The sequence below is a fragment of the Plecotus auritus genome, assembly GCF_963455305.1.
Source record: "Plecotus auritus genome assembly, chromosome: 9".
Lineage (NCBI taxonomy): Eukaryota > Metazoa > Chordata > Mammalia > Chiroptera > Vespertilionidae > Plecotus > Plecotus auritus.
In genome coordinates, this window is record NC_137783.1 from 2,624,721 (window position 1) to 2,650,806 (window position 26,086).

Here is a 26,086-nt window from a genome sequence, read left to right on the forward strand (position 1 = left end):
GGGGCGGGTAAGAAAGGTGGAGGGAGGATGAAAAGGGCAAGATAGGACCCAGAACCGGACTTGACCCTTAGGGATCATGGCCTCAAAATCCAACAGGGACTCTGGGGTTGTCGCCGACTCAGCGCCGAGATTCTACGCGGTCTCTCACCCCCTCGGCCTGGAGGGGTGGGTGGGTCCGGAAGGGCGTACGGGAGGCAGTTGCGCAGGCGCAGTGAGCGCGGCAGCATGGCGTCCAGGCCCAAGCGGCGCGCCACGGGCGGTGGGACCCCACAGACGCTCGGCGCCCCGGTCCCGTGCCACGAGGAAGAAGAGAACGAGGAAATGGAGGACCAGGACGACGACGACGACGAAGACAGCGACGAGGAAGAGGATGAAGACGACGAGGTCGTGGGCGAGGTGAGCAGCGCCCGCGACCCCAGTTTGGCTTCCAGCTGGGAGCGTGCTTTCTGGCAGCCGCGGCCGAGGAATGTGCGAGGCGCTTGGAGCAGCGATTTCCCTGCCCCCGAGGGTCTGCAAGCAGGGACTGCAGGCGGTAAAGGGCTCCCTCCGGTTCCACTTCGGTCTCTCCACTCCGCAGCCGCAGAATCACTTTCAAAAGTTATACCCCGGCCGGGTCTGCCCCTTCTCCCCAAAGGAAAACCCGACACAGCACTTGCCTTCAGAGACCTTATTTAAAAAAATGTATATATCATTGGTTTCCGAGAGGAAGGTAGAGGGAGAGAGAAACGTCCATGATGAGAGAGAACCATTGATGGGCTGCCTCCTGCACGCCCCCTACTGGGGATGGAGCCCGCATCCCGGGCACGTGCCCTCGCGGGGAATCCAACCTTGATCTGGTTCATAGGTTGATGCTCAGCCACAAAGGCCAGCCGGACAGGAGTTTATTTAATATTTTAAAGGAATACATTCAGACCTGAGTCATGGCACTGTGTTGTTTGGTTTAGTTTGCTGATCACATAGTTTGGCTGAGCTGACTTCAGAGCCGGGTCCAAGGCTGTGCAAGGACCTTGGGATCCAGGCTCTGGCCAGTTAGCAGCCCGGGTGCTTAAATCCGTGCACGTCAGGACCGACGGCGGAAGTAAGTTTGCTTTTCCTCTGCGGTCTCCGTCAGCTAAGACCCACATCCCAAAGACCCACATCCCAGGACCTGCACAACGGGAAGTGTGTGCAAGTCGCTTCTCACCAGAGCCCCGTGGTCAGTGCGTCACTTACGGGGGTCCACCAGGGTCCTCCAGGGTCGATGTGTAGCATTTGAAAGCACCTCAGGTTTTGTTTGTGGCGTGAAGTAATCCTTTCATTTAGTTATTTATGGGATGTTTCCGTGGCGTCACCTCCTAGATTGTGTCCTGGTGGTTCTGCAAATGTAGATCAGGGACCCAGCTGCACACCTTTGAGTCCCTGTACACCTGCCCCAGGGACTCTCCTGTCCTCAGTTCCCAGCTCAGATGTCGCTTCTTGAAGGGAAGCCTTTCCTGACCCGACCTGTTTCCAAGCTGCTGTGACACCGCGCGCCCGTGTCTGAAAGCGCGTGTAGGTGCAGCTGTTCGTTTACGTGAATATTTCCCTAACGTCTGTATTTCCGCCTACCCTGCTGGCTTTCTGAAGGCAGGGTCCTTCACGTCCTCACCTCTTCATCTGCGTGCCTGGCACAGTGCGTGGTACGCGGTGGTACCGGGTGGTACACACCTGCCAGGTGAACGCAGCGTCGCCTCAGGCACGTGGGCAGGGTCCAGGTCCAGGCAGCAGGGACTTGGGAAGCGATCCTGTTCGGTGCTCGCCCTGTCGCAGGCAGGTGAGCGCTCCTGTGTGGCCGCCGGCTGACCCGGAGCTGCCTTCTCAGCCGGAAACCTGGCCGAGGGTCTTGTTCTTCCCGAGCTTTTACGTCCAGTGGGGAGGTGGCCTGAGAGGTTTTGTGATTTGTGCGAATGCAGGGTGGATGATGTTTGCCTGTTTTGTAGGCTTGACAGTTACAGTTCTTTAGGGAACCTTTTCTTCTTGTCCTTTTTCTGGCATGTTCTGTAGCTAGAGTTAGAGCCAGAAAGATTGGAGGTAGGAGGGAGAAGAAAATCTGCAGTGGGACATGATGCCTGACGTGCCCTAGAGAGTTCTGTGTGATGATCTGGTTTGTGTGTTCCTTACAGGAAGTGAACGTTGAATTTGAAGCTTATTCCATCTCAGACGGCGATTATGACGGAATTAAGAGATTGCTGCAGCAGGTATTGCTTTGTACTCCTTCCGCGTAAACTTGCTCTTCTAAGAAAATCCAGGCCCGCAGCACCGCTCTGTCGGCATGGTCCTCTCTGCTTTAGAATTCCCTTCCCGTCCTCCCTCCCGCCGGCCCTGGTCCCGGCCCAGAGGGAAGAACTTCTCTTTGTGCTTCTGCTCCCAGCCCCTTCCTCCATGAACGTATTTGACTATTCTTCCTCCTGCAACACTTTCTTTTTTTTAAATATATTTTATTGATTTTTTACAGAGAGGAAGGGAGAGGGATAGAGAGTCAGAAACATCGATGAGAGAGAAACATCGACCAGCTGCCTCCTGCACACCCCCTACTGGGGATGTGCCCGCAACCAGGGTACATGCCCTTGATCGGTATCGAACCCGGGACCCTTCAGTCCGCAGGCCGACGCTCTATCCACTGAGCCAAACCGGTTAAGGCTCTCCTGCAACACTTTCATCTGCTCATTAATTGAGCCACTGTTCTGTCTTTTCCTAAGTCACATCCCAGCTTTCTCAGGAGAGGAGTTCTTACGTAGAAGTCATACCCCGGCAGCATCTGCTGCTCCTACATTTTCCTTTGCCCCGTGGAGGCGGCTTCAGTTCCCGTTAGAGCCTTTAGTGCCCTGGTCACCTTCCTGGTCAAATCATTGGAATTTCATGGTTTTTATTTGAATATGGACATTGGAAGTATGTTTAGATATCGCACTCTGACTTTAATTTAAAATTATTGGTTTTCTCTTAGCTTTTCCTAAAGGCACCTGTAAACACTGCAGAACTAACGGAGCTCTTAATCCAGCAGAACCACATCGGGAGTGTGATTAAGGTAAGCAGGCAGCTGCGCTCATTCTCATTAAATTGGTTCTTGATCCTGGAAAGTCCCTCCCGGTGTATAGTCAGCCGGCCGGACGCTTCCGTCGGAACGGAGCAGGCAGACTGGGTTATTAAGGGCCGCAGTGCGGGTAATGGTGGTGGAGAGGGAGAGAAGTGGGCTGATTCAGAAGGCATTGGGGAGATGAAATATGATGGGCCGAGGGGGAGGGGAAAGGAGTCAGGCATGACTCCGAGGGTCTGGCTCAAGCAACCAGGGTAGCGAATGGAGGACGGTAGTTAGGAGGGGAACCGAGTTCGGACTTGCACATTGGGTTTGATTTGCCTATAATAACGCAAATGAGCTATTGAGCAGCAGCTGGAGACTTGGGCGTTTTCAGGAGACAGGAAGCCCCACACGGGTCCCAGGGGAGGGCGCATAGACCCCCCACCTCTTGAGGGGATGAGTGTGTGGGTCACTGCCAGACGAGGAGGGATAGGCGATGTCCTTGTGGCCCTCTGTGGACAGTACAGGCTGTCACAAGACATTCTGTGCCGATGTCAGTCTGAAAGCGGATGATGCGTATGCCTACCTCGTAGGGTGGGAGGTGGACGGAGTGCGTAGCTGAGTGTAAGGTGCTTAGAGCTGTGTGGCATGCGGCTGGCCTCGTGTGGAGCTGTCACTGGTATGGTCCTGTGCCCACCCCCTGTGCCCAGCTCATTGTCCGACTTTATTTCCTGCCTGGACGTTCCAGGTTGGACTAGGTCAGTGGTCGGCAAACTGTGGCTCGCGAGCCACATGCGGCTCTTTGGCCCCTTGGGTGTGGCTCTTCCACAAAAGACCACGGCCTGGGCAAGTCTATTTTGAAGAAGTGGCGTTAGAAGACGTTTAAGTTTAAAAAATTTGGCTCTCAAAAGAAATTTCAATCGTCGTACTGTTGATATTTGGCTCTGTTGACTAATGAGTTTGCTGACCACTGGACTAGGTTGAGCAGGTCAGTCTTGGAAGAGTAATGTTTGGTGCATCTAAGCCAGGAGGGTCAGTGGGAGCCAAGCTTTTCATTCTTAGCTGTTTTCTGAATTTGCCATTTTCGTCCTCGCCTCTTGTCTCTGCCTGAGAATAAGTGGCCCTCGGGCATCAGTCACCTTCCTAGGAGCCAGGGCTGGCCGCGCTCGGCAGCACAGGACTTCGGTGAGGCGTGTGGACCCGCAGAGACGAGCAGGGCCGCTCCCGCCAAATCGTTTGGAAAACAGACTGAACAGTGTATTTCATGAGGCATTAGCTGTTCTGGATCTGTAACATGCTGAGAATCTAGTAAAGAAAACGTCTTAGGAACCTCGTAAAGTTAGGGCAGGAGAGGTCCCGCAGAATGTGGAAAGAGATACGGGATCAAGGGAGGCACAGGGTGGACACGGGCCACACCGCTGTTACCGTGATGCTTTCCTGGTGACGGTGATAAAACCGTTTGTGTTTAAGCAGTAGTGAGGCCTAGGTTCCGGCTTGGTGTCCTATTTCTTCCCAACCAAGTGTAACTTAAAACACTTTTCTCTTTAAATAGCAAACGGATGTTTCAGAAGACAGTGACGACGATGTGGACGAAGATGAGGTTTTTGGTTTCATAAGTCTTCTCAATTTAACTGAACGCAAGGTGGGTCCCCTGGGAGCACCTGTGTGGTCTCCCTTAGGCCAGACTGCTTGTATAACACACATGAAGTGTTTCTGTCAGGCGTGACAATTGTGGTAAGGGCGTGTGCTCTTGTGAAGTCTCACCGTAACCTATTTTCAAGTGAAGGTAATTTTTTTTTTAAAATATATTTTTATTCAGAGGTAGGGAGAGGGAGAGAGCTAGAAACATCAATGATGAGAAAGAATCATGGATTGGCTTCCTGCATGCCCCCCACTGGGGATTGAGCCCGCAACCTGGGCACGTGCCCTGACCGGGAATCTAACCATGGACTCCTGGTTCATAGGTCGACATTCAACACCTGAGCCACTCCGGCCGGGCGGAGGCGTTTTGTTTTGACTAGTGTGTACCCAGTTCAAATCCTTCCTCCTGTGGTTGTAAGGGTTGACACACGGCTGGTGCTGCCTCTGCAGCTGCTCGGTGATGGGCTGTGCTGCTCCCCGCAGGGCAGGGCGCTACTGACACTGACGGTCACGGAGTTTGCGCTCATCGCTCTTTACTGCTCACTGATGATCCCAGTGGAAAGGAAAAACCAGCTGCTTCCCTTCCTCACCAGGCGCAGGCTGCACTCTGCTTTTCAATGAGCTTGCAGTTCCCTCCGCCATCTCTGAGGTGCACTGGCTCATCCCGGGCCCTCTCCCCACCGTCACGGGTGGCCGTTAACACCAGGCATAGTTGCCTCTGAGAAGCACACAGCAGTCACCACTGAAGACGTCAGGCTTTAAAGGCTGGGACAAAACTGCCCCTCCCTGTAAGTAGGGGGTGCTCCCTGTCAGGTTTCTGCTGGAAGGGGTGGCCTGTAGTCAGAGGCGCCGTCTCTGCTTTCAGGGGACCCAGTGTGCTGAGCAGATTAAAGAGCTGACTCTGGGCAGCTGTGCGAAGAACTGTGAGAAGAGCGTGGTGGAGCAGCTGGCCAAGCTCTTGAATGACAGCTCCAGGCCCGTGGGCCTGCTCCTGAGCGAGCGGTTCATCAACGTCCCTGCGCAGATCGCGCTGCCCATGCACCGGCAGCTCCAGTAAGCGCCCGAGCCGGGCAGGCTTCCCAGGGCTCAGAAACGGGACGCAGGAGGGGGTGCGGAGTCCCGCCTGGGCTGGGCGGCAGCGGGTGGGCAGGGAGCGCTCGGCCGAAGCTGCCCATGGTCCTCGTTATCGGCTTTTCAGTTTTAATCACTAAGGCTATTCTGACAAGTCTTCGTAACCTTGGAGATGTAAGTGGTATTAAAGTAGGCGAGTCTCATGTAGACTTTTCACTCCTATTTGACGAGATTTTCACCTTCATGGGTAGATTAACATGAAAAATACTGAATAATTACAACAGTAACAAAAACTGAGTAAAATTTCTAAATTTCATTGGAATGTTTGATGACTAAGGAAACCATACTCTTGATTCCATATTTCTGGCTTCTCAGGGTTGTTTTGTTTTTAAACGCAGCTTTAAGTTTACGAGAACATCTTACATGTAAGAGGAGCTAGAATGGTATTGCCTGTGCTTCGACTAGAGGAGTACGAGAATGCAGACAGGCCCCTCGCCCTCCCAGTCCAGTGTTCCTGAGGTCTTGGCACTTGTGGTTTCCTTAGTGGGAATGTGCGAATATAACCGGAGGCTGGAGGCTTTTTTCCCCATTTTCCTTTATAGATTCACTAGAGGCCCGATGCACGAAGATTCGTGCAAGAATGGGCCTTCCTTCCCTGGCTGCCGGCAGCGCCTTCGCTCTGGCCGGAGCCGCCTTTCCGCTCCGCCCAGAGCCGCCTTTCCGCCTTCCCACGCTGCCCAGAGGCCCGGAGTGGCTGGGGTGGTGCGGAATGCATCCCACCCCGCCCCCAGCTGCTCAGCACCTGTGTATGCAAATTAACCGGCCATCTTTGTTGGGTTAATTTGCATACTCATTCCTGATTGGCTGGTGGGTGTCACAAAGGTACGGTCAATTCGCATGTTACTCTTTTATTAGGTAGACTAGAGGCCCGGTGCATGAAACTCATGCATGGTTAGGGTCCCTAGGCCTGGCCCGTGATTAGGGTTGATCTGTGGGGTGACTGGCAGGGTGATTGGGGCCCCCGCTCACACCCGCCTTGGCCTGGCGCGGCCCGCTTGCTGGCCCCACTCCCAACTGCCGCCACTGGTCACCTCTCTTTGTGGGGTGGCCAGCGGGTTGATCAGGGGACCCCGCTTGCACCAACCTTAGCTGGCCTGGCACCACCTGCTCACCAGCCATGCCCACCACTGCCGCTGGTTGGGGCCTGAGGGCTGGGGGCAGCTCCTGCGTTGAGTGTCTGCCCCCTGGTGGTCAGTGAGCATCATAGCGACTGGTTGTTCTGCTCTTGGTCTATTTGCATATTAGGGTTTTATATAGATTCCTCCCCTCCCCCCGAGCTCCATAGTGGGTTTGTTTTGTGTTGTCTCTTCCTGATCAGCTGAGCTCACGCTTACCTGATTTCCCAGGCGGGTGGCCGCCTTCTGATCCCCTAGTAAAGGACGCTGAGTGGGCTGTGGCGCGTTTCCTTACGTTTTGTTTGCCGAATGCACAGGGTGATGCATACTTTCAGGAAGGGAAATGGAGGCTTCGCTGCTGTTGTGCTGACTCTGCAGCGTTAGGTGTCTTTGCTTTGCAGTGTGACTTCGGCAGCGGGAGAAATTAGGCATGGACTCGTGCTTGGAGACGGGAGCAGTCACGTGCTCCCATGGCGTTGGGAGTGGCCACGTGCCTTTGTGTGTTTGCTGTTTTAAAACTCGAGATTCTTAGTGTTTTTAACTTGTGCGCAGGCAGTGCTGTTGAGGAATCTGAGACTCCTCTGCTGACAACTCAGAGCCTAATCTGAGCGACTTGTCACCTGCTCTTTGTGAAAGCACTGTTAGAACAACTGAAAGTGCAGACGGCAAAACTGAAACGCACTGCCGTGGAAGTGCCAGACCGAACGTCTGTGCAGTGAGCCGCGTCCCAGCAGGAGCCCTGCCAGGCCTCTCCGCGTCCCCAGGGCCTGGGGGGTGGCTGGACTGATGTCCCCTGGCCCGGCAGCAGACCTGTGTGTGTCTTGTAGGAAAGAACTGGCGGAGGCACACAAGACCAACAAGCCATGTGGGAAGTGTCACTTCTACCTTCTGATCAGCAAGACGTTTGCGGAAGCAGGAAAAAGCAATTCCAAAAAGAAGCAGAGCAGCCCAAAGAAGGATGAGTTAATGTTTGCAAATGCAGAGGAAGAGTTTTTCTACGAGGTAAGACTGTCTTGTTCCTTGTGTTTGTTTAGATGGAACCTCCGGTTCTCAGTTCGGTTCTGAACCAGCAGCCCTTTCATGCTGATGTGATCAGTCATGCGCCTCTCAGGTGACAAAGGAGAGAGTGAGTGAGTGAGTTTACTGCTAAACCCCACCTTTTTTTTTTTTTAATTTTTTAAATTTTATTTTTTTTACATTTTTTTTAATTGTTTGAAGTATTAAAAATAGTAGTACATGTCTCTTTTTTTCCCCCATTGACCTCCCCCAACCCCCCCTCCCCCCCAGTACATGCCTTTACCTGCCCTAAACCCCACCTTGTTAACATCTCAGGAAATGGTGCTGGGAATATTTTTGTGTTTTTTGCTTTTGCTGATTGGATTTTCAAACAAATCGCTTCTTGAACAGCCTTCCGGAATGAATTAAGTTCGAGAACCAAGGTTCCCCTGTGTATAGGGGTTTTCTTGACAGTAAGGACACTCCCATTTTGGACCCACACTCCTTTGAGTGTGGCCGCTGTTTTCCTCCATGTCCCCACTGCTGGCAGCTCCCAGTGCCTGGCGCGCCCTGGGTTCTCACAGGTCATCACCGCCCAGCCCCTGCTGGTGGTGAGTGCGGGAGGAGAAGATCATGCACCTGCTGGTAGCGATCAGGCGTTGATAATGTGCTGCGAGAGCTGTGACTCCCAACCCCCCGGGAGGTAGGATTAGCCTGGGTTTTTTAAGGCGGACATTGAGTCTGAGGGACAGAGCCATTAGCTGCGGTCCCAGCCCACCGGGTGGACCCCTGCCCTCCCGTCTGGCTCACGTGCCGCTCTGCCCCTCGTCCTGATGTCATCCCGTTAGTGGGTTTCTAGCACTTCCTTTCCGGTAAAGGTAGCTTGTGCGCGATGGCCAGCCAGATTGAGAAGACCCTCCCCCGTGCAGCCCTCCCCAGGAGTAAATCTCCGAGGAGGGCCCTCTCCGGGGATGGCCGCCGCGGCCTATTTCTCTGGACTCTCCTAGTCAAGACTGGCAGCGCCGCTCGTCTTTTCAGGAAGGAGACGGGGAAAAGAAACTGCGGCTGTGCCGCCGCATCTCGGGGTGCGTGTGGGTGTTCGAACACGGCTGGTTCACGCTTCCCTTCGTCCACAGCAGCTCTCTGCCAAGGAGGCAGCTGGGGCAGCGGGAAAGGCCTGCATTTGCAGGGTCGTCTTGTTAGATGTCCAGTGTTGTGCCTGTTACTGTCCCTCTGTCCCAGGGTTGTGACTGAGTGACTTCAGAGTGGTAGACAGAGTGTAAGTGGGCGGTAGCTCAGTGTCCCCTGCTGCTGGCTCACCTCGTGGCGGTGCCTTCTGCCGAGTGTCCCTTCGGGCTTCCTTCAGCCCCCGTTCCTAGGAAAATGCGTCAAACAGTGTTCTTTGCTGCCGACCGAGGGAGGGTTGCTTACTCACGGTGTTTGTGCTTTAGAAGGCCGTCCTGAGGTTCAGCTACTCGGTGCAGGAGGAGAGCGACTCGTGTCTGGGCGGCCGGTGGTCCTTCGACGACGTCCCGATGAAGCCCCTGCGCACCGTGATGCTGGTCCCGTGTGACAGGATGGGTGAGGTCATGGCTGCGCTGGAAGAACACCTGTCTGTCTAGCCGTTCCCACCGAGAGGGTGTGCTTGTTGGTAAAATCACCAGAAAACCCAGGGGAGTTTTACTGAAAAACTCAAGACTTTATTTAGATTTAGCTTCTCTACACAAAGTAGGGTCCTGTCGCCTGTGTCTGTGACACATTTACAAAATAGTGTTTAACATTTTTTGGTCAAATTACGAATGGTTGATTAAAAACCTCCCCGTAAGAAGAAAAACGTGGAGTAGTAATTTAAAGAGCTCAATAAAAACGTCTATATTTTATTTTTAAATAATATACAAAGTGTTCGTTTGTTTCAAGACTCTCCTGTGCGGCTCGGAGGCCGTCCTCCCGGGAGTCGCTGCCCGGCGCCACCCCGCAGGCCGACGGGGCGTGCATGGCGCGTGGGGCTCCGGGAGGTTCCGAGGCGTCACTGCAGGGCGCACCTCTGTTCAGTAGTTTCAGGGCTCTTCTCGCTCGGCGCCTGCTCCCCTTTCCCGGCGGGGGCGGGGGCCAGGCGGTCCATCGCTTGCTGCAGGATGTCCTTGCTCTCGCTGGGGGGCAGGTTGCTGAAGTAGTACTGCGGCGCCAGCTGCACAAACCTGTGCTAACAGAAATAGGGCCATTGGCGGGAGACGGCGAGCGTGCCCGAGCCCTCCCGCCCGCAGAAGCCATAGGCTGGCACAGAACGTGGGCTCCTCCGTGCCCTGGCTGCTGTTCTTAGGGAACCAACCCACTAGCACTTCTAGGGCCAGCTGGCTTCTCCAGTGTTAGGCCACCGCTCTGACCACCGGGGACTCTGCACTTCCCCTCCGACCACCCAGTGCGAAGGATCCGATCTGATGCCCGGAGGATTCTGGGTGGTAAGAGGGGGACCTTCGTCTCTCCCTCTTCCTAACTCAGCCACTCCACGTCCAGCTGAGTGGACAGCTCTTGCTTTCCCTCGGTTCCTGCCAGAGCACCCCTCTGCCCGCGGAGGAGGGACCTTCAGGGCGGACCCGGCACTGTACCAGCCTCTGAGGGGCCAGTCTGCCTTCTCACCACTGCCCCTCCCTCCACCCGTTCACTGGGCAGCCAGGGGGTCTTTAGGTGCCTGAGATGCCGCCCTTCTTCATCTCCAGCTGCTCTCAGCACTGCACTCGGCCTAAACCCCAACCCTGTGGCCATAAGCCCCACCGCTCCGGCCGCTGCCTGTCGTCAGCCCCCCGCCCCCCAACTCAGTCTCAGTGGCTCATCCGCTGAGAGGCTGAGCTCACTCCTCAAGGCCTGCCCCCGCCGGCTCCTCCGCAGCATTTTGTTCCTGGTCAGAGGCAGCCCGCTTGTGTTTACGTATAACGGGGCCTCTGTGCTGCGGCCTCAAGGCCGGGACGGTGCAGGATCGCTACGTAGAAACTCCTGTAACGGAGCCCAACACGTAGTAGGAACCCATCCCTGAGACGCACAGCTCCGGGGAGGTCTCGGAGGTGATCCTGATGTAGTTGTTCTCGCAGATGCTGAACTTGTGGAAGAGGACCCACTCAGGCGTCTTCCTGCCGAGCGAGTAGCTGGACAGCGGGTGCAGCTGCGCCACCTGCTTGTGCGTCAGCATCAGGTAGTTGCCCGACCCGTCCACGTCCCGAGCGATCTAGAGGCGGCGTGGTCAGGGGAGACTGTTACTGCGGAGATCAGCCCTCCACGCGCTTGGCTAAAACCCCAAAGGGTCTCTTTCCTACGGAGCCTTAGGACCGGAGTCCACCCACGCTTCCTATTTCCAGACTCCGAAGAAAGACAGAGCAGTGGTGATGGTGCGACCCGAGCAGTGCCTGCGGGGCGGCTGCAGTGGGTGCTGTCTGCTCGTGAATAAGGCCGCTCACGAACAGCACACCTCGTGGCCTCGCTCGTCTAGTCCTCAAGACCCGGTGACGCCAGGACCTAACCTCCCGCAGGGACGAGGCCCTCGGAGCTGAGAGGTCGCGCCTCCAGCAGGCCGCGTTGGGGTGGGTGAGGGGATGTCAGACCCACTTCTCCTACGTTCTCTGTCAGCCTCCCTGTGAGGAGCAGCGGAGGAGGTGCTTTCTGTTTGCGGGGCGTTATTCACCCCGAGACGTGAGCGAGTTCGCCACCAGGTCAGAGGCGGGCCTGCCCTTCCCCGGCCCCTGTGGACAGAGGTGGCCTGTTCTGGCTTAGCCCTTCATGCCCGAGGGGCAGGATATTTAAATACGAAGTCGCATCGGCTTTCGTTGTGTTTTAAAGTGAACCTCAGTAAAGTGACCGCCGAGCGGCTCCTGGCAGAGCGCCCGCCTGGGGGGTGGAGGGCCCCGTGGAGGCGCCCGTCCTCACCTGCATGAAGAAGCCGGACAGCAGGGCCTTCTTGATGTTCAGCGTGTTCTCCCGGGAGCCGAACGCGGGCTCTGCGTAGGGCAGCTCGATCCGCCGGACGGTCTCCACGAGCTCGGCGCGGATGGCGTCCGCCATCCTCAGGGCGGCGCAGCTCAGGAAGCGGTCCTGGCACCACTTCTCCACGCCGTCTGCGGGGCGGGCACGGGGTCAGGATCGCGGTGGGTCTGCAAGGGCCTGGCCAGGAAGGTGCTCTCTCCGCTGCTTCCCTGACCTGAGGCGGTCACATGGTGCGTGCAGGGAGGCAGCACGGACAGGGACCTCTGGGGCAGCCAGGTGGGCCCTCTGTGGCGCTGCCAGGAGGAACCTGCACTGGCCAGGGGGCTCAGGCGTCCCACGGCCCCACGAACTGGAGACCACATGCTCCTAGCGGGGACCGAGAGCCTGTCACCTGTCTGGCTCACGGGCAGAGGGTATTGCCTGAGTCCCCGTGTATCCGGTGTGCACAGCAGGATGTGTGGTCCCCGCTGCTCGGAGTAGGACAGGAGGGGCTCACAGTGGAGAGTCCTCTGGTCCAGGAAACACATGTTCTATCTCTATATAAAAGCCTAAGCAACCGTTCGACCGCTAGCGATGACGTGCACTGACCACCAGGGGGCAGACACTTCGACCGGAAGGTTAGCTTGGTGCCAGAGTCCGGCCGATGGAGACTGGGCGAGACGCCCTGCAGCCCTCCCGCGGTCCCTCCCTTGCACCGGGCCTCTAAAGTTCATTAAAAGAGAAGGGTGACTTCTGGGGGGTCTGGGAATTACAGAGTTAAGCTACCCCAGCTGCAAATCTACATTAAAAGTCCTGCGCCTGGTTCAGCGTGAAGTCCCTCTTCTGGCCACTACAGCTACCGGTGGGCCGGCGGGGGCCTGGCCGGCAGTGCAGCCCGGGCTTGGGCCCTGTCCTGTCCACGCAGGCCCCTGTGGAGCCACAGGAGCACGCACCTGGCCCCATCCGCGGGCTCTCAAAGAGGCTGCTGAACCCCGCCCCGTGTAACTTCTGCCTTCCCCGCTGCTGCAGGCCCCATTCCATGCTCAGGACTCGGGTCCCCCGCCCGTCCCCCCTGCCCCTCCTCTGCCCTCCCCGCCTTTGCCAAGCTCCAGCCCTGTTCTCCCAGCGTCTCAGCACCGGCCCGGTCTCTGCTGTTATCTGGAGGGGGTTTGTTTGGCTTTTGCCCCAGAGCCTCTCCGTCCAGCAGGGGGTGCCAGGCTGTGGACAGCAGGGAGCACAGCTGTGACCCCGGGCACCTACAATGGCAGTTCCTTGTTTTCTCCCCAAATCGAGGGCAGGAGCTGTGCGAGTCTCCCTGTGTCATCCTGCCCTTGGCAGTGCCCGCTGAGCGCGGCCGAGCCGAACGCTGGGTCCAGTCTGGGCCCGCCCGCGGCCCCACAGCCTGCAGCTGCCAAAGCGCTGGGAGCAGGAGCGAGTGTCTCTGCTCGGGGAGACCAAGGGTGCACTTAGGGCCTCAAGCCCCATTGCGCCGCCGTGACCAGGGGCTAGAGAGCGGGTGTTCGACGAGTTACTCAGCTTCCTGGGGGAGGAAAGGGGGCTCCGTGGGTGACCTCTCAGAATCAAGCACCACTTACGCTCGCTGGCGGAACTCAGAGCTGCGTCTTGGTAGGCCTTGTAAACGTTGATGAGGGTAAAGTGATCGCCTTCGGGATGTAGAAACGTCTTCCAACAAGTCAGGGCGGCCTCCTCAGCTCCACGCGGCAGATGCGAGAAGCAGCTGGGAGCTTGAAGACAAAAGGGGCGAGGACAGCAGTGAGGAGGCGTCTCGGGCAGCACGGCTCTCGGGCGTGCGGCAGCCGGTCTCACTCCGGCTGACCCGTTTTCCCTTTTTCTCAGCATCAAGGGCTTAGGGGCTGTCCTGTGTGGGGCTCCTTGTTGCGGTTTGTCTTTCTCAATCCGCTGGTCCTACGGGCTGTGCTGCAGCGGGAGCGGGGACGGGTGGTCCGGGCAGTGCAGTGCAGGGTTAGAACACAGGTTCTCACGCACCACAGCCTTCGCTCTGTCTGCCTAACTTCCAGCGCGCAGACCAAGGGAACAGGTGCAGGGAGTAAAGCCACACACACATCCTTTGGGGAAGAACATGTCTCGTGACACATTTTCTTCCAATTTTTCTTGATCTGTGCTGCCGTCAGCAAAAGCTAATCTGGTATGCTTTCACCTGTCAGATTAAGACGTTCACTAGCTCTGATTTAGGTTTTTTCATTCTAAGGTAATGGTTATAATTTTCTACTTTTTCATCTATTAAAATATTATCACTTCAACCTGATCTCACCTAAAGCTCTAGCCGTGCAGATTCATAAAACAGGAGTCCTGGGTACCTGTTACCATGGCAGCGATGGTCAGCATTTCATCTACACAGTCAAACTCGCAGGACGCTAGGATAGACTTGGAGAGTTGTGGGTCCAGGGGAAACTCGGACATGATGATTCCAAACTCCGACAGGTTCCCGTCGTTGTCCAGCGCCGCCAGGTAGTCCAGGTCCTCCAGAGCCTGCATCAGGCTCTCGGGGGCTGGGGAGAGAACAGTCAGCCTCGGGGGCTGGGGAGAGAACAGTCCCGAGGCGGAGCGACAGGCCCAGGATGTCCCTCCAGTAGTGAACAAACATGATTCAGCAGTTCCAAGTCAGAACACCAGGCGATGACTCCTGAGCGGGGACACCAATGACATGAGCCACGTGACTGCCCAGCTACTGCCTTACAGTTTCAGGCTGTGGTGCAGGGAGGGAAGCCGGATGGAGCCTGCAGACCCCGAGCTGTGGGGATGGTGCTGCGGGTTTGGGGAGCCTGTGATGGCCAGAGCCCGTTGGTCGGGGTGCGAGGAGGCAGCTGTACAGAGGACCTGGGGGATCTACGAGCGTCCCCTCCATGGTCAGCAGCACACGTGAGAAACTACTGCAGGCCCGACAGCCACCCGGAGGATCAGAGGGCCCGTGCCCGGTGCCCACACAGGACAGACTGGGCAGGCTCATCCGAGTCTCTAGGTACCACTGCTGTCCGGTGGAAGACCTCTGAGCCCCGTCCACGCAGGGTCAGCTGGCCTGAGCTCCCTGACCCCGGTCAGCAGTGACTCACTCACAATGGAGGTCAGTCCTCAGCACCAGGGAAGGAAAACGACTGGTTTTTATTTTTAAAGAGCTCTGTATCACGATCTGCGCTCACTTAACAGCCTGTAGCCCAGTTACGCCAGATCATTTCCTCACGGTTCACGGACCCTGAAAAGGAGGCCAGCTGGCGGATCTGCGGATTTCATTCACCAGCTGAACACGGGCGGCAGCTGCACGCATCCTTCCCTTCCCGAGCGGTGAGTCAGGCGCCCACCGCTCTGCTCCCGAGTGCGGCGGCATGTGGTTGCGTGCGTACTGTCAGGAGACACTAATTCTCCCCCGACCTCCGTCCCCGGTGACCAGCTAGTCTCGCTGGGTGACCGCCGAGAACGGGAATGCTGCGTGCTGATGGAGAGCTGTGTGCCTTTCCCAATCTTGACACTACAATTCCTGCTTTTCTCCTCCCTCGTGACCACACATCTACCGTGTCCCCAACACGATGCCCGGCAGTCAGCTTAGGCCCCGCCCTGCTGCCCGCCCGCCCGCCGCCGTGCGCTACCTGGTCTGTTGAGGAGGTCGCAGTGGCCCAGGCCCGCGATGTCGATCCGCTTCATGAAGAGCACCAGGCTCGTCAGGTTGGCCTCCTGCACCTCTGCCGGCTTCAGCGGCCGCATGTCCTTGGAGGCGAACTCTTCCGAGTACAGGCGGAACAGCTTTCCTGGAAGAGACAAGGGGTGCTCTCCTGCCTGGCCGTGGCCGTGGCCGTGGACGGGGTGCCCGGGAGTTGGGGTGATGCCCGCAGCGCTACCTGACGACGTCGAGCTGAGGATCTGCTTGCGCGCCTCCGCTTGGCTGTGGCTGATGGGCTGCCTGACCCGCGAGCTCGCCCGAATGCGAGGGTTGTACACCTGTGGTGGGGACAGCACCGTCGGCGTCACTGCCGCCAAGGCTCTGCGACAGGCCCATCCTCCGCGTTCACTGTGCTTTGCTCGTCTCGAGATGGAGACGCCAAGTGCTCGGTAGGGGGTTCAAGGCTGTCCGCTGCCCACAGTGTGGGCCTCAGGCATCGCTGAAATACTAGTGCTGTCCCTTCGCGAGCGCGACACGGGGCGCAGGTACTCGGGTGCCACGCGGAGGACTGCCACCTGGCAGTGCTGCTCCGTCAGTGTTCTGTGCCAACAGCCTGAGCTCCCATCTCCCCTTCAGACGTGCACAGACCTGTCCACCCTGCCAGCTACAGGAGGACTGCGACGTGGCTGCTCCGGGGCAACTTAAGGAGTGGCCCTGGCTTCCCTGGGCGGCGACTGGCTCACCCCGTTCCCGGAACCTGCCGAACGCGCAGTTTTCTGGAAGGTGAGAGCACACGGCATCTGGCCGTGCGGAGCGGGTCAGTGCTCAGGCAGGCCCTGCTCGGCCTGACGTGCCGGACCTACGTCCCAGTTCTTTGAGAGTGAGCCATCCTATTCCATTTCCACTCGCTTTTTTCTCTAAAGGCAGCTATACAGAAAAGAATACAGTCTTGCCCTGACCGGTGTGGCTCAGTGGATAGAGCGTCAGCCTGCGGACTGAAGGGTCCCAGGTTCGATTCCGGTCAAGGGCATGGACCTTGGTTGCGGGCACATCCCCAGTAGGAGGTGTGCAGGAGGCAGCTGATCGATGTTTCTCTCTCATCGGTGTTTCTAACTCTCTATCCCTCTCCCTTCCTCTCTGTGAAAAATCAATAAAATATATTAAAAAGAAAAAAAAGAAAAGAATACAGTCTCCAGATTTCAGGGTGGAGTTGTATTATGTAGTCACAAAGCTAAAGTCTGTTACAGTCAGCGCCAGTGCACTTGAAACTAATCTCAGTAAGTTACTTGAGGGAAGACGCTGATGACCTTGATAAAGGGTTTGCCAGAAACACCGAGGAGCCCTAACTGCTCAGGAGGCAGCAACTCGCTAAAGAAAAGCCGCTGACGAGGACGCCCCCTTAGGCTGCCGCAGCCGTGTCCTTCTCACAACGCCGCCTCTGGCGCCTCCACCCCTTTATTGTGTCCAGACCACGAAGGTGCCGCCAAGGGCAGCGGGCGCTCCCTGCCCGGAGCAAGCAGCACCCCTCAGCCCTCAGCCCCACTCCGGTCCAGAAAAGGGCAGGAACCCCAGAAACTGACCCTCGACTCTGCCCAGCTGTTGGGTAGGAGTTACCTTCCTCCTCTCCACACCCACGTCGATCACAAAGCGGACCGAGCTGCTCCCGATCAGGGCCTCCCCGGGGCTGGCGGTCAGCACCACTCGCCGCTGAGGGGCCGGGCAGCGTCGCTCCGTCTCGTCGTTGGGCTTGAACAGCGCGCACTTCTCTCTCGGGTACAAGGGCACCACCACCAGCTCGCCGCGGTCTGCGTCCGGGCGACAGCCTTCTCGGCAGACGCTTTCGTAGGCTTTTTCGATATCCTAGAGGGCAGAGGTGACACCAGCCATGAGGGTGTGGCACGTCACAGACGTGGTCACGTTAGCGTCCGGTGAGCACAACTGCAGGCAGAAGCTGCAGCGCCCGCGGGAAGGGATGGGAGAAGCACTCTGATTGGCTGCCTCCTGCACACGGCCCGGCAAGGAGCCTGCAACCAGGTACGTGCCCTTGACTGGAATTGAACCCGGGACCCTTTGGTCTGCAGGTTGATGCTCCACCTACTGAGCCACCGGCCAGGGCTCATCCCCATTTTCTAGCCTGATGCGGTTCTCATCTCCACTAACGGGCAGCGAAACACGTTACTCTCCCATCGGTGCGATGCATCACTGCGTTCCCGGCGGCAGAACCAGGAACCAGGAGTTCCAGTCTCCAGATTCCCAATCGCAGCGTACATACATCCTGCCATCAGGGTCCCCCCAGGTCATCCTGGAGATTATTCTCACCCCTAGCGCTTCAGACTAGCCCTAGCTCTTTACTGGCTTCTGGTTGCTTGAACTTCGCAGCTGTCAGGGGTCTGCTGCTGCGTTTGTCCCAGACGGGGAGGAGGAAAGAAGAGCAGGACCTGCCAGAAGGGAGGAGAGCCGAGTGGAAGCACGTGTCGCGGTGGTTCCGCCGCCTCACGCTCAGCTGGCCCAGGGCTCTGCGGTCAGAACCTTCAGAATTGGACAAATATGCTTACAATACGCATTTTGTGCTTCAGTGGGTGGTTTAGTCATCTCTCTCTTCCTCAGTGTGTGTGTACGGTGCATTTATCGCCGTGGGGCTTTCCTAGAATTACCCGCAAAGCCACGGAACAAGAGGCTCACCCGCGGAAGGAAGCCGTCCAGCTCTCTCTCAGGGTGAAGGCCCACGCTAGAGCCCTCCCCAGGGAGACCCGAACTGCCTCGCGTGCAGCTCCGAGTTGCCCGATAACCAGCGCAGATATTCCCAGAACCCCAGCCCATGCTCTCTGTGACGTCCTGTTCTGCGGGTCAGCGGACAGTTCCGTGACGAGGACCAGCGTGCCGTGCTGTGAACACGCGGGGCTCGGAGTGAGGTGCTCTCGCCCCGAAATGCAGGAGAACTCTGCGGTCTAAAATGGCAATTAGTGCATTTCTGCCTGGGTCCGTTTTCCGCGGCATTTAACGGCTACGGCAGATTTTAAGTTTCACCTAGAATCCAAGCAAGCTTCCAGGAGTACGGGGACATGACAGGAACCGCCACGTGGATTTCAGAGCGAGACGTGTTTTCAAGAGACAGACTCCAAGACCACAGGAGAGGAGCTCTGACATAAGTGGTGAGAAAAGACAGTCCCGTCAGGACGCTGATCTGTGTTCTTGCTCAAGAGCCAGGCGGCGGCGGGGGAAGCTGGGGCGAGGGGTGAGGCCCTCCCTCGGGACGGGTCTGGCCGCCCTGCCCCGTCGGTGCACCCTCATCTCAGGCGCAGATGCAGATCCGCCTGCAGCCTTCATCCGACCGTCACCTGCAAGATGCTGAGGCTCCGCAGGACTGGCGGTTCCTCAGCAGGAAATGCCTTGCGCTGTGATGTGAGGAGGCGGCCCAGCTCCCTGAGCCCGGGGGTCTACCACTGGCACTACCCTCCTAGGTAAGCCGGCACCTGCTCGAGGGGGCGATCCCCAAGTCCCGAGGCCCCTGATGACAGCTCAGGTAGACGCGGGCGAGTCCACACCCTCGGAGCCCACTACCCACCACTGTTACCGGTTCAGTTCTCAGAGAGCCACGGTGGCATGTCGCTTACTCTGACTTGGAGCTGGCTCCTCACCCGTCCTGATACTTTCCCCCAGAAACCAGCGTCCTCTTCACCTGGCGACCGGGCTTCCTGGTGGAGACCTCCCGCTGAGCCTGTGCCCTCCCTTCCCGAGGCCTCGCCAGCGACACTGACAACCTAATCGCCTTCGTCACTTCTCCTCCTGTCTCCCCAGTCACTTCGTGACTCTGCAGGGCTCTGGAGGGGCCTGAGTCGTGCTCGAGGAAGACATGGCAACACAGCGAGTCCTGAGGTGGTGAGGCGTTATTACGGAGGAAGCTGGCCGCTGCACACGGCGAGTCGATCAATGCGCTCTCGTTGCCATGTACCTGGGATTCTAAGTTGCCGCCCGCACGGAGACAGATGCAGTCTCAGCTGTGAGACTGGTGTCCCAGGGCGGGGACCAGCCATCCTTGGCTCCACACGTCAGCGGAGGAAGCAGGTCTGCGAGCGCTTCTGGAAGCCGGTGACCGCGTGGGGAGAGCCTCGGCGGGAGCTGAGGTCTCTTCAGCGGTGGCTCAGCCCATGTCGAACAGTTTCCCTCTGCGTTTCTGCTCGGTCACGGGATCACTACATACGTGGGCCACAGTCTAAAACCAGGACTTTCGGAGTGAGGATGGCAGGAGAAGGGCCCAGGAAGCCAGGCCCTCGGGTGGAGGTCTCGGTCTGGTGACTGGAGGCTTAGGGTCAGGGCAGCAGAGAGAAGGCCCGCCAGTGCAGCTGCAGTACGGACAGGTGTCCCCACACCGCACGCGACTAAAAGCAGCGACAGGCTGTTACACCTTCCCAGTCGCCCAGTCGTTCTTTTCAAAAGACGTTTTGAAGAATCCAAGTTAAGATTTTCATCTTTTTAGCCCAGGCGCCCAGCATCAGGAGACAGCCCTGGGCGTGCTGTAAGTTGTCCCTCCGCCAGTACCCCGCTGGCTATTGTAGGAACGGTTATGGGACCTCATTTGCTTGCTTGTTTATTGACCCTGCGCCACATACTTAGCTTATTAGGTTCCTCATCTCATCTCCAGCAGACGCTCCCGATCCTGGGGAGGCAGCGAGAGCTTCTGAGTCGGTGCAGCACCTCGCAAGGGCACCGGCTCTGCCCTCGGGGGCCCACATGGCCGAGCTGGGGGAGGGAACTGGCTCCGGGATCGTCCTACGGATTTGGACGAGGCCTCATGCCGTCTGCTTTCAGAGCAGCGCCTGACCTTAGAAACACTTCCCGTTCAGTGCGTTTTATTTACCTGCCTGCGTTTCTTCCGAAGTGCACAAAGCGAGGAACCAAATATTAGTCAGCAGCAAACCGAAACCTGTATGTTAGTCGTTAAAAGCACCCCGCGGGGTTAAAAGGTGTCCAGGCGTCACCTCATTCCTCTGGGGTTAGAGTTGGTTACTTACTTGTTCACAGGCCAGAAAGACGACGATGTCGCCCTTCTCGCCCGAGTGGTGAATTTCAAAGATGAGGCGCAAGACCGACTCCAGAGCCTGCCCCGGAGCCCCACTGAGGTGCACCACCTCCACGGGGCGCCTGCTCGGCACCTCCACGAGCGCCACGGCGCCGTAGTGAGCGCTGAGCCTGCTGAGCAGCAGGGGCGGCGTGTTGATGACCAGCTTCAGCTCCGGCCTCGCCAGCAGGACGCCTTTGAGGAGCCCGAGCAGCACGTCGGTCGCGATGCTTCTCTCCTGGACGTCGTCCAGCACGACGACGCCGTAGCCGGCCAGGAAGGGGCTGGACATCATCTCGCGCTGCAGCATGTCGTCCGTGCAGTACCTGCAGGGGGCACGCAGCTAGCCCTCGGCGCGGACTCCCGCCCACCTCCCAGGACCAGAGAGGCCGGGCCTGGGGCCCGCGCTGTGACCGGGAGCTCTGAGCCTTTACTGGGCTCAGAGTCCCTCCCGTCGGAAGAACCGACAGACCCTCACAACCGCAAAATGCCCGTGCGCCAACTTTAGACCGCGTACAGACGGTCACGGGCCCCGAGAGCATCTCGAGCCCAGTGGAAGGCTCTGCCCTCAGTGCTGTTGATAGCGCCTGGGTTCCTGTGGGCTCCACCCGTGCCAGCTCCCTCGCTGACGGCGGCGTGTGCTTTCACGCGGTAAATCTGAGCTGTGAGTCAACGACATACTGAGTCCCGAGTCCTCTCGCCACGTCATCGGGGGGGGAGGGTGGGGTGGCCTGACAGAGCTCAGCTGACGCCTTCCAAGGAAGGAAAGGAAGGACGCGGACACTTACTAAGCCCCGCGTGTGTGCCAGGCACTGTGGCTGTCTTTCTCTTTAACCTTCCGAGTAAATCTTGAAGGCAGACCTTCCTAGCTCAGATTTATAAATGAGGAGACTTGGGAGAGTACAGTGTGGAAAACACGGATCTAAACAGCCATGGTGAGGGCTGATGTCCAGTGTTGTAAACCCATCCGGGTTTTCTGTTTACACTGTGGGAGGTCAGGGAAGCCTTCGTGGAGGAGGTGACCCTGGCATGGACCAGGGGAATTAGCCAAGCCGGAAGAGGCGCGGCTCAGCAAGCAGAGGGGTGGTGCGGATGACGAGACCCCAGGTCTGGCCGGCGCACGGCCAGCCTATACGGACCCACCCTGAGGTGGGGCTTGAGAAGACAAGACTGAGGTCTGGGGGCCACCCAACAAGTGACTTCCCTGAGGGTCACGAGGGTCGTGGAGGGTTAGACCAGGAACCCCGATGAGGCCAGGCTGGGACAGAGCCGTCATGAACATGGCAGGTGTCTGGGCGTGGAATGCAGGGGCACACGCTCCGGTGACGGTGAAACAAGCCCAGTCGCCAGCATAGCAGGCGGGACCCCCACCAACCTCAGGATGGTCTCGCTGGTGCAGCAGTTCTCAAACGGGATCACGTAGCCGACCTCATGGCCAATGTTGACATCCATTTCGTCCGCTACGCGCAGGGCGAGCTGGACGGCGGGCTGCTTGTGCGCCTGCGTGCACACCACGCCCCCGTGCTGGTAGCGGACGGACAGGCAGTACTCGGCACACCACTGCGGCACCTGCGGGCGAGGGCGAGACGTCAGCGCCGTCAGGAAGCCCACCGGGCTCATCGTGTAAGTGGGGTCACCAGGGAGTCACCCTCTGAGCGAACCTCCAAACAGTCTGTGTTTACCCACAGTTACCACTGGCAACGAAGGAAAGCCAGAAGGAATAGGAAGGCGTTAGCAGGACTGTTAACGTTCGATTCCCAGATGGTTTTTAAAAAAGGGCAGGTAAAAATAAAAGGCAAAATACATATGTGTTTTTAACCTCAGCTATATTTCTAAAAAAACAAAACAAACACACACACACACACACACACACACACAAAAAAAACTAATCTATTTATGACTTATTTTCTTTCTGGAAACCTCCATGAAAAACATGTCTTGCCATATCAACTATTGTGTTTTAAGCAAAGTACACACTGCATAGCATTGAGATGAGAAATAGTGACTCAGAGTGAAAGCATTTATATTTAAATGCTCAGAATAAAACAAACAGATGAGCCTGTTAGCACCTCCCTGGTATTTAAAGGTAAATACACCAGCATTTATCTCCGGCTCATTGGTGCGGGAATGACTAGCAGAAAGGGCCGAGACCACCTGTGTGTTACAGTCCCAAGACACTGCCAGTGAAGCACGCTGTGCCGCCCGTGTTTTTAAGAAAAATCATTGCGAGAGTGTTTAAATAGATTAAAGGTATTTAAGTTTTAATATTTAACTACCTTGATATTTGCTATTTGCTAGGCCCATCATGGAATTCTTAGTTTTAACGCTCACTGTAATTTGAAAACCAGACATCACTTCACCAGAAATCGTAAGAAACTCCAAGTGAATGACTCCCGCGGACTGCAAGTACCCACCACTAAACGTGCAACTAAATGTAGTTCCAGCATTTTACCAAAGGTGCCAGCCTCGGCAGCAGGGAAAAACGAATCAGCAACGCACTCACGCCTGCCTGGGCTATGGAGGTGAGCACACTGCTCAGGACCCGGGACCGAATCCAGGCAGGACGGTCACAGCCGCTGCAGGCCCCGTGAAATGCTCAGCCACAGCCGGCAGGACAGTCACAGCCGCTGCAGGCCCCGTGAAATGCTCAGCCACAGCTGGCAGGGACTGCCCAGCGGGCGCCAGGGCTGTGCCAAGGGGAGAGCACATCCACCCTTCATACCCCCGCAGCCTGGAGCCTGGGTCACTGGGGCCTGCGGCGCCGAGGAGGTGGGTCCTCACAGCCCAATAGTGACTCGGCCTTGGCTGGGGTGTGACCATCGCCCGGGGGCTCCTGGCTCCTGCCTCAGTGAAGACCTCGAAGGCCGTGCTGTGCCCCATTCTGAGCCCCGATTCTGTGCCCCCACAGCACCCTCTCTCCTCCCCCCACGGTCTCTGGAAGGTGAGAACCGGGAAGCTTGGAGGCCGCGCCTGCCGGGGCAGGCAAACACCGGGGCGCCCGCTTCGCTGTCGTGGACAGCAGAGTCGCACAATTGGGTGACAGAAGCAGGTTGCCGCTCCTCCGTCACATGGAAAACGCCCTGTTTACCAAGCAGTCTCCTTGGAGTTCAGGCAGCAGACACCACATTTACACGCGCTAGAAAGCACGCCTTCGGCTCTCCTAACGGTGGCACCGCAGCTGTCCGCTTCTCAGCCACGTCCTTGGGCGGCTTCCGACTGCGATGTGTGTGTGTGTGTGTGTGGGGGGGGGGGGGTCTACAGCCGGGGCAGTGAAGCCACCTCACCACCTTGGGGTGCAAGCGAGGCGGATATCATGGGCGCCCTGAGAACCGGGTCTGGCCCCCAGCTCCCTGGGTGCCGTGAGGACCGGGTCCGGCCCCGGGCTCCCCGAAAGGCGATCACCAGGACTCGGCCGCCTGCGCTTTAGGGGGAGGCGGCTCTGGGGACCAGGATCTAACCTGCATCAGGCCCTTCTCGACGCCAGTGACGGAAATTCTACAAGTTGCACCATCTCAGCCAGCAAAAGCAAAGTCGCTCCCCCCACCCCAGGCGACAGGCACGGGCGCTGGGCTGCTGGCTGGTGGAGGGTCGGACCCGGTCCTCGGGGTGGGCCCAGTCCAGACCAGAACCCAGCAGCGGCCGCGGTGTCCTGTACCGGCTCAGCGCTGCCCGCGGGGGGCACCCACAGGCGGCCGCTCCCCTCCGCTGCTGCAGGCCCTCACCTCGCCCGTGGCCCTCTGACCACGGGGAGCGCCACGTGCGCACCGGACACACCGGGGCCCAGAGCCACGCCGCTCCCCCCGCGAGTCTCCAGGACGCCCGCCGGCTCCTCCCACCAGCCAGCCCGCGGCCCGGGCCAAGGCCCCCCACTCACTCCTCACTCAGTACCGGTCACCGAGTCCACACCTGGAGCAGCCTTAGGCCCCAGTGCCCCCCCAGCTTTACCAACAAGCCACCCAGGCATCCTGCCAGGCTGCTGGGCGTGCAGCCCTGAGCCACACCCTGAAGCCCTGGCAGGCAAACGGCTGAAATCCACGCAGCTGAGGCCACGGGCGTGGACCTGCTCCCGCCCTCGAGGAAACCCAGAGGCACACTAACCCCTCGCTGCCGTCACTGCTGGCGTGGGCATGTACCCGGGGCTTCACTGCCGCTGCGTGGCCTCTGGCTTATGTCACATGATGGACACGACAGTAGCCGGCCCTGGGCCGTGTCTGTGGTGAAGACTCGGGGAGCCCGGGGCGCGGGGCCACTCACCTGGGAGCTCTTCCCGCACTTGGCGTCTCCAGAGACGATGACCACCTGACTCTGGAGCAGGCTCTCCATGAAGGAGTACTTCTCCGTCCAGATGGGCAGGCCTTCCCTCTCCTTCAGGAGCTTGTAGTACCGGGAGGAGTAGGGCAGCCCATCGAAGGGGTTGAGCTCCAGGTCCTCGCAGGCCAGAAGGCCCTCCTCCTCGCCGTCACTGGAATCCAGGGATTCGGGGAAATAGCGTTTTTCCGCCGAGGAGTCTGGACATTCCCGCTCTTCTTCCATCCTGTCGGGGGAGCTCACACAGCGGGCATCCCAGCCCCGTTCTCCCGGGGCCTCTAGCGTCGCCGTGGCCGCTGCACGCGGGGGGAGGGCTGACCCCGGACGGGTGCGGGCTCGAGGCGCCCCTCCCCCAGATCCGCGCCGGCTGCTGGCTCCCTCGCTGGAAACAGAAAAGTCAGGTCAGGGCCGCAGTGTCCCGAGGAAACGGGGGAGCCCCTGCCCCCACCTCCCCCACCCGCTGAGCCAGGAGGCTGGCTGGCTCTGAGCCGGCTCTGCTGCCCGCCTGTCCTGGGCAGCTTGGGAAGTGACTCCACGCGGGACAGTGCTCCCCGCCTGGAGGGGTGGCTGTCCACAGCCAGGGCAGGGAACGGAAAGCCACGGGAGGGCGCGGCGAGGCTCCGTCACTGGCCTCAGCCTTACCAAGCGGGGCGGCCAGAGAAAGGGGCGATGGGTGTCCGCCGAGCGCTCCCGTAGCTCCGACCGCCCGAAGGCCTGTTGTCATTCTTCAAGTTAAGATCCCCTCTCGGTTAAAGGAGACCGTTTTAAAACTCCACTTGGCGCCTGCTTGTGCCGTTTCCCAAGTCCCGGGCGGGAAGTGGTGAGCCGTCCCTTTCCCCGTGGAGGCGGCCAGCTCTGCCCACGAGGGCTCTGGTCTAAAGCACCAGAAACCCCGGCTATCTGCGGGGACCAGGGTCTCAGCCCAGCATGGCAGATTCAAGAGGCAGCAAAGACAACGTGTCATTTAAATGAAGGAGAGACATGTCCTACGAAAGGACAGACCTGTCACCCGCCCCCCCGTGGCTCAGCCCCTGGGCCAGGGTAGGGCCTGCTGCTCCCAGTGACCGGGGTTTAACAGGCGGCCCTAGGGCCGGGGACAAGCCCCTTTCACCTTAACCAGGGAAACTAAAACTCAAGTCCAAAGAACAAATCCTAAAATGCGGTTCATGGCATTTCATATCCCTAACGGGCCCCATGTATTGCCGCTGTGGCTGAAG

At 58.3% G+C, this 26,086-nt stretch overlaps 2 protein-coding genes across 2 annotated transcripts in view; one reads left to right on the forward strand and one right to left on the reverse strand.

Moving 5' to 3' along the window:
- Nucleotides 1–191: 191 nt before the first annotated feature.
- Nucleotides 192–9,802, forward strand: BCCIP (BRCA2 and CDKN1A interacting protein). Its single transcript, XM_080642725.1, has 7 exons — nucleotides 192–396; nucleotides 2,142–2,216; nucleotides 2,963–3,043; nucleotides 4,587–4,676; nucleotides 5,541–5,728; nucleotides 7,749–7,923; nucleotides 9,369–9,802. The coding sequence occupies exons 1-7, from the start codon at nucleotides 226–228 to the stop codon at nucleotides 9,537–9,539; spliced, it is 951 nt and encodes a 316-aa protein (XP_080498851.1). The 5' UTR covers nucleotides 192–225; the 3' UTR covers nucleotides 9,540–9,802.
- DHX32 (DEAH-box helicase 32 (putative)) overlaps nucleotides 9,775–26,086 on the reverse strand; it is a 20,786-nt gene continuing 4,474 nt past the window's right edge. The window contains exons 2-12 of the mRNA XM_080642724.1: nucleotides 24,816–25,251; nucleotides 21,937–22,130; nucleotides 20,515–20,887; nucleotides 17,117–17,362; nucleotides 15,741–15,840; nucleotides 15,492–15,650; nucleotides 14,208–14,399; nucleotides 13,464–13,613; nucleotides 11,833–12,020; nucleotides 10,956–11,137; nucleotides 9,775–10,115 (exon numbers count right to left, since the gene is read on the reverse strand). Coding sequence (XP_080498850.1) covers nucleotides 9,944–10,115; nucleotides 10,956–11,137; nucleotides 11,833–12,020; nucleotides 13,464–13,613; nucleotides 14,208–14,399; nucleotides 15,492–15,650; nucleotides 15,741–15,840; nucleotides 17,117–17,362; nucleotides 20,515–20,887; nucleotides 21,937–22,130; nucleotides 24,816–25,094 — 2,235 coding nt within the window. The 5' untranslated portion in view covers nucleotides 25,095–25,251 and the 3' untranslated portion in view covers nucleotides 9,775–9,943. The remainder of the gene's footprint in view (nucleotides 10,116–10,955; nucleotides 11,138–11,832; nucleotides 12,021–13,463; nucleotides 13,614–14,207; nucleotides 14,400–15,491; nucleotides 15,651–15,740; nucleotides 15,841–17,116; nucleotides 17,363–20,514; nucleotides 20,888–21,936; nucleotides 22,131–24,815; nucleotides 25,252–26,086) is intronic.

What these genes read in the sequence shown, in the direction of transcription:
- BCCIP (XM_080642725.1), top strand. Translation starts at nt 226, where the DNA reads ATGGCGTCCAGGCCCAAGCGGCGCGCCACGGGCGGTGGGACCCCACAG. An exon ending in TTAAGAGATTGCTGCAGCAG is followed by an intron (nt 2,217 to 2,962) that starts GTATTGCTTTGT and finishes GTTTTCTCTTAG; the next exon opens with CTTTTCCTAAAGGCACCTGT. An exon ending in TCAATTTAACTGAACGCAAG is followed by an intron (nt 4,677 to 5,540) that starts GTGGGTCCCCTG and finishes CTCTGCTTTCAG; the next exon opens with GGGACCCAGTGTGCTGAGCA.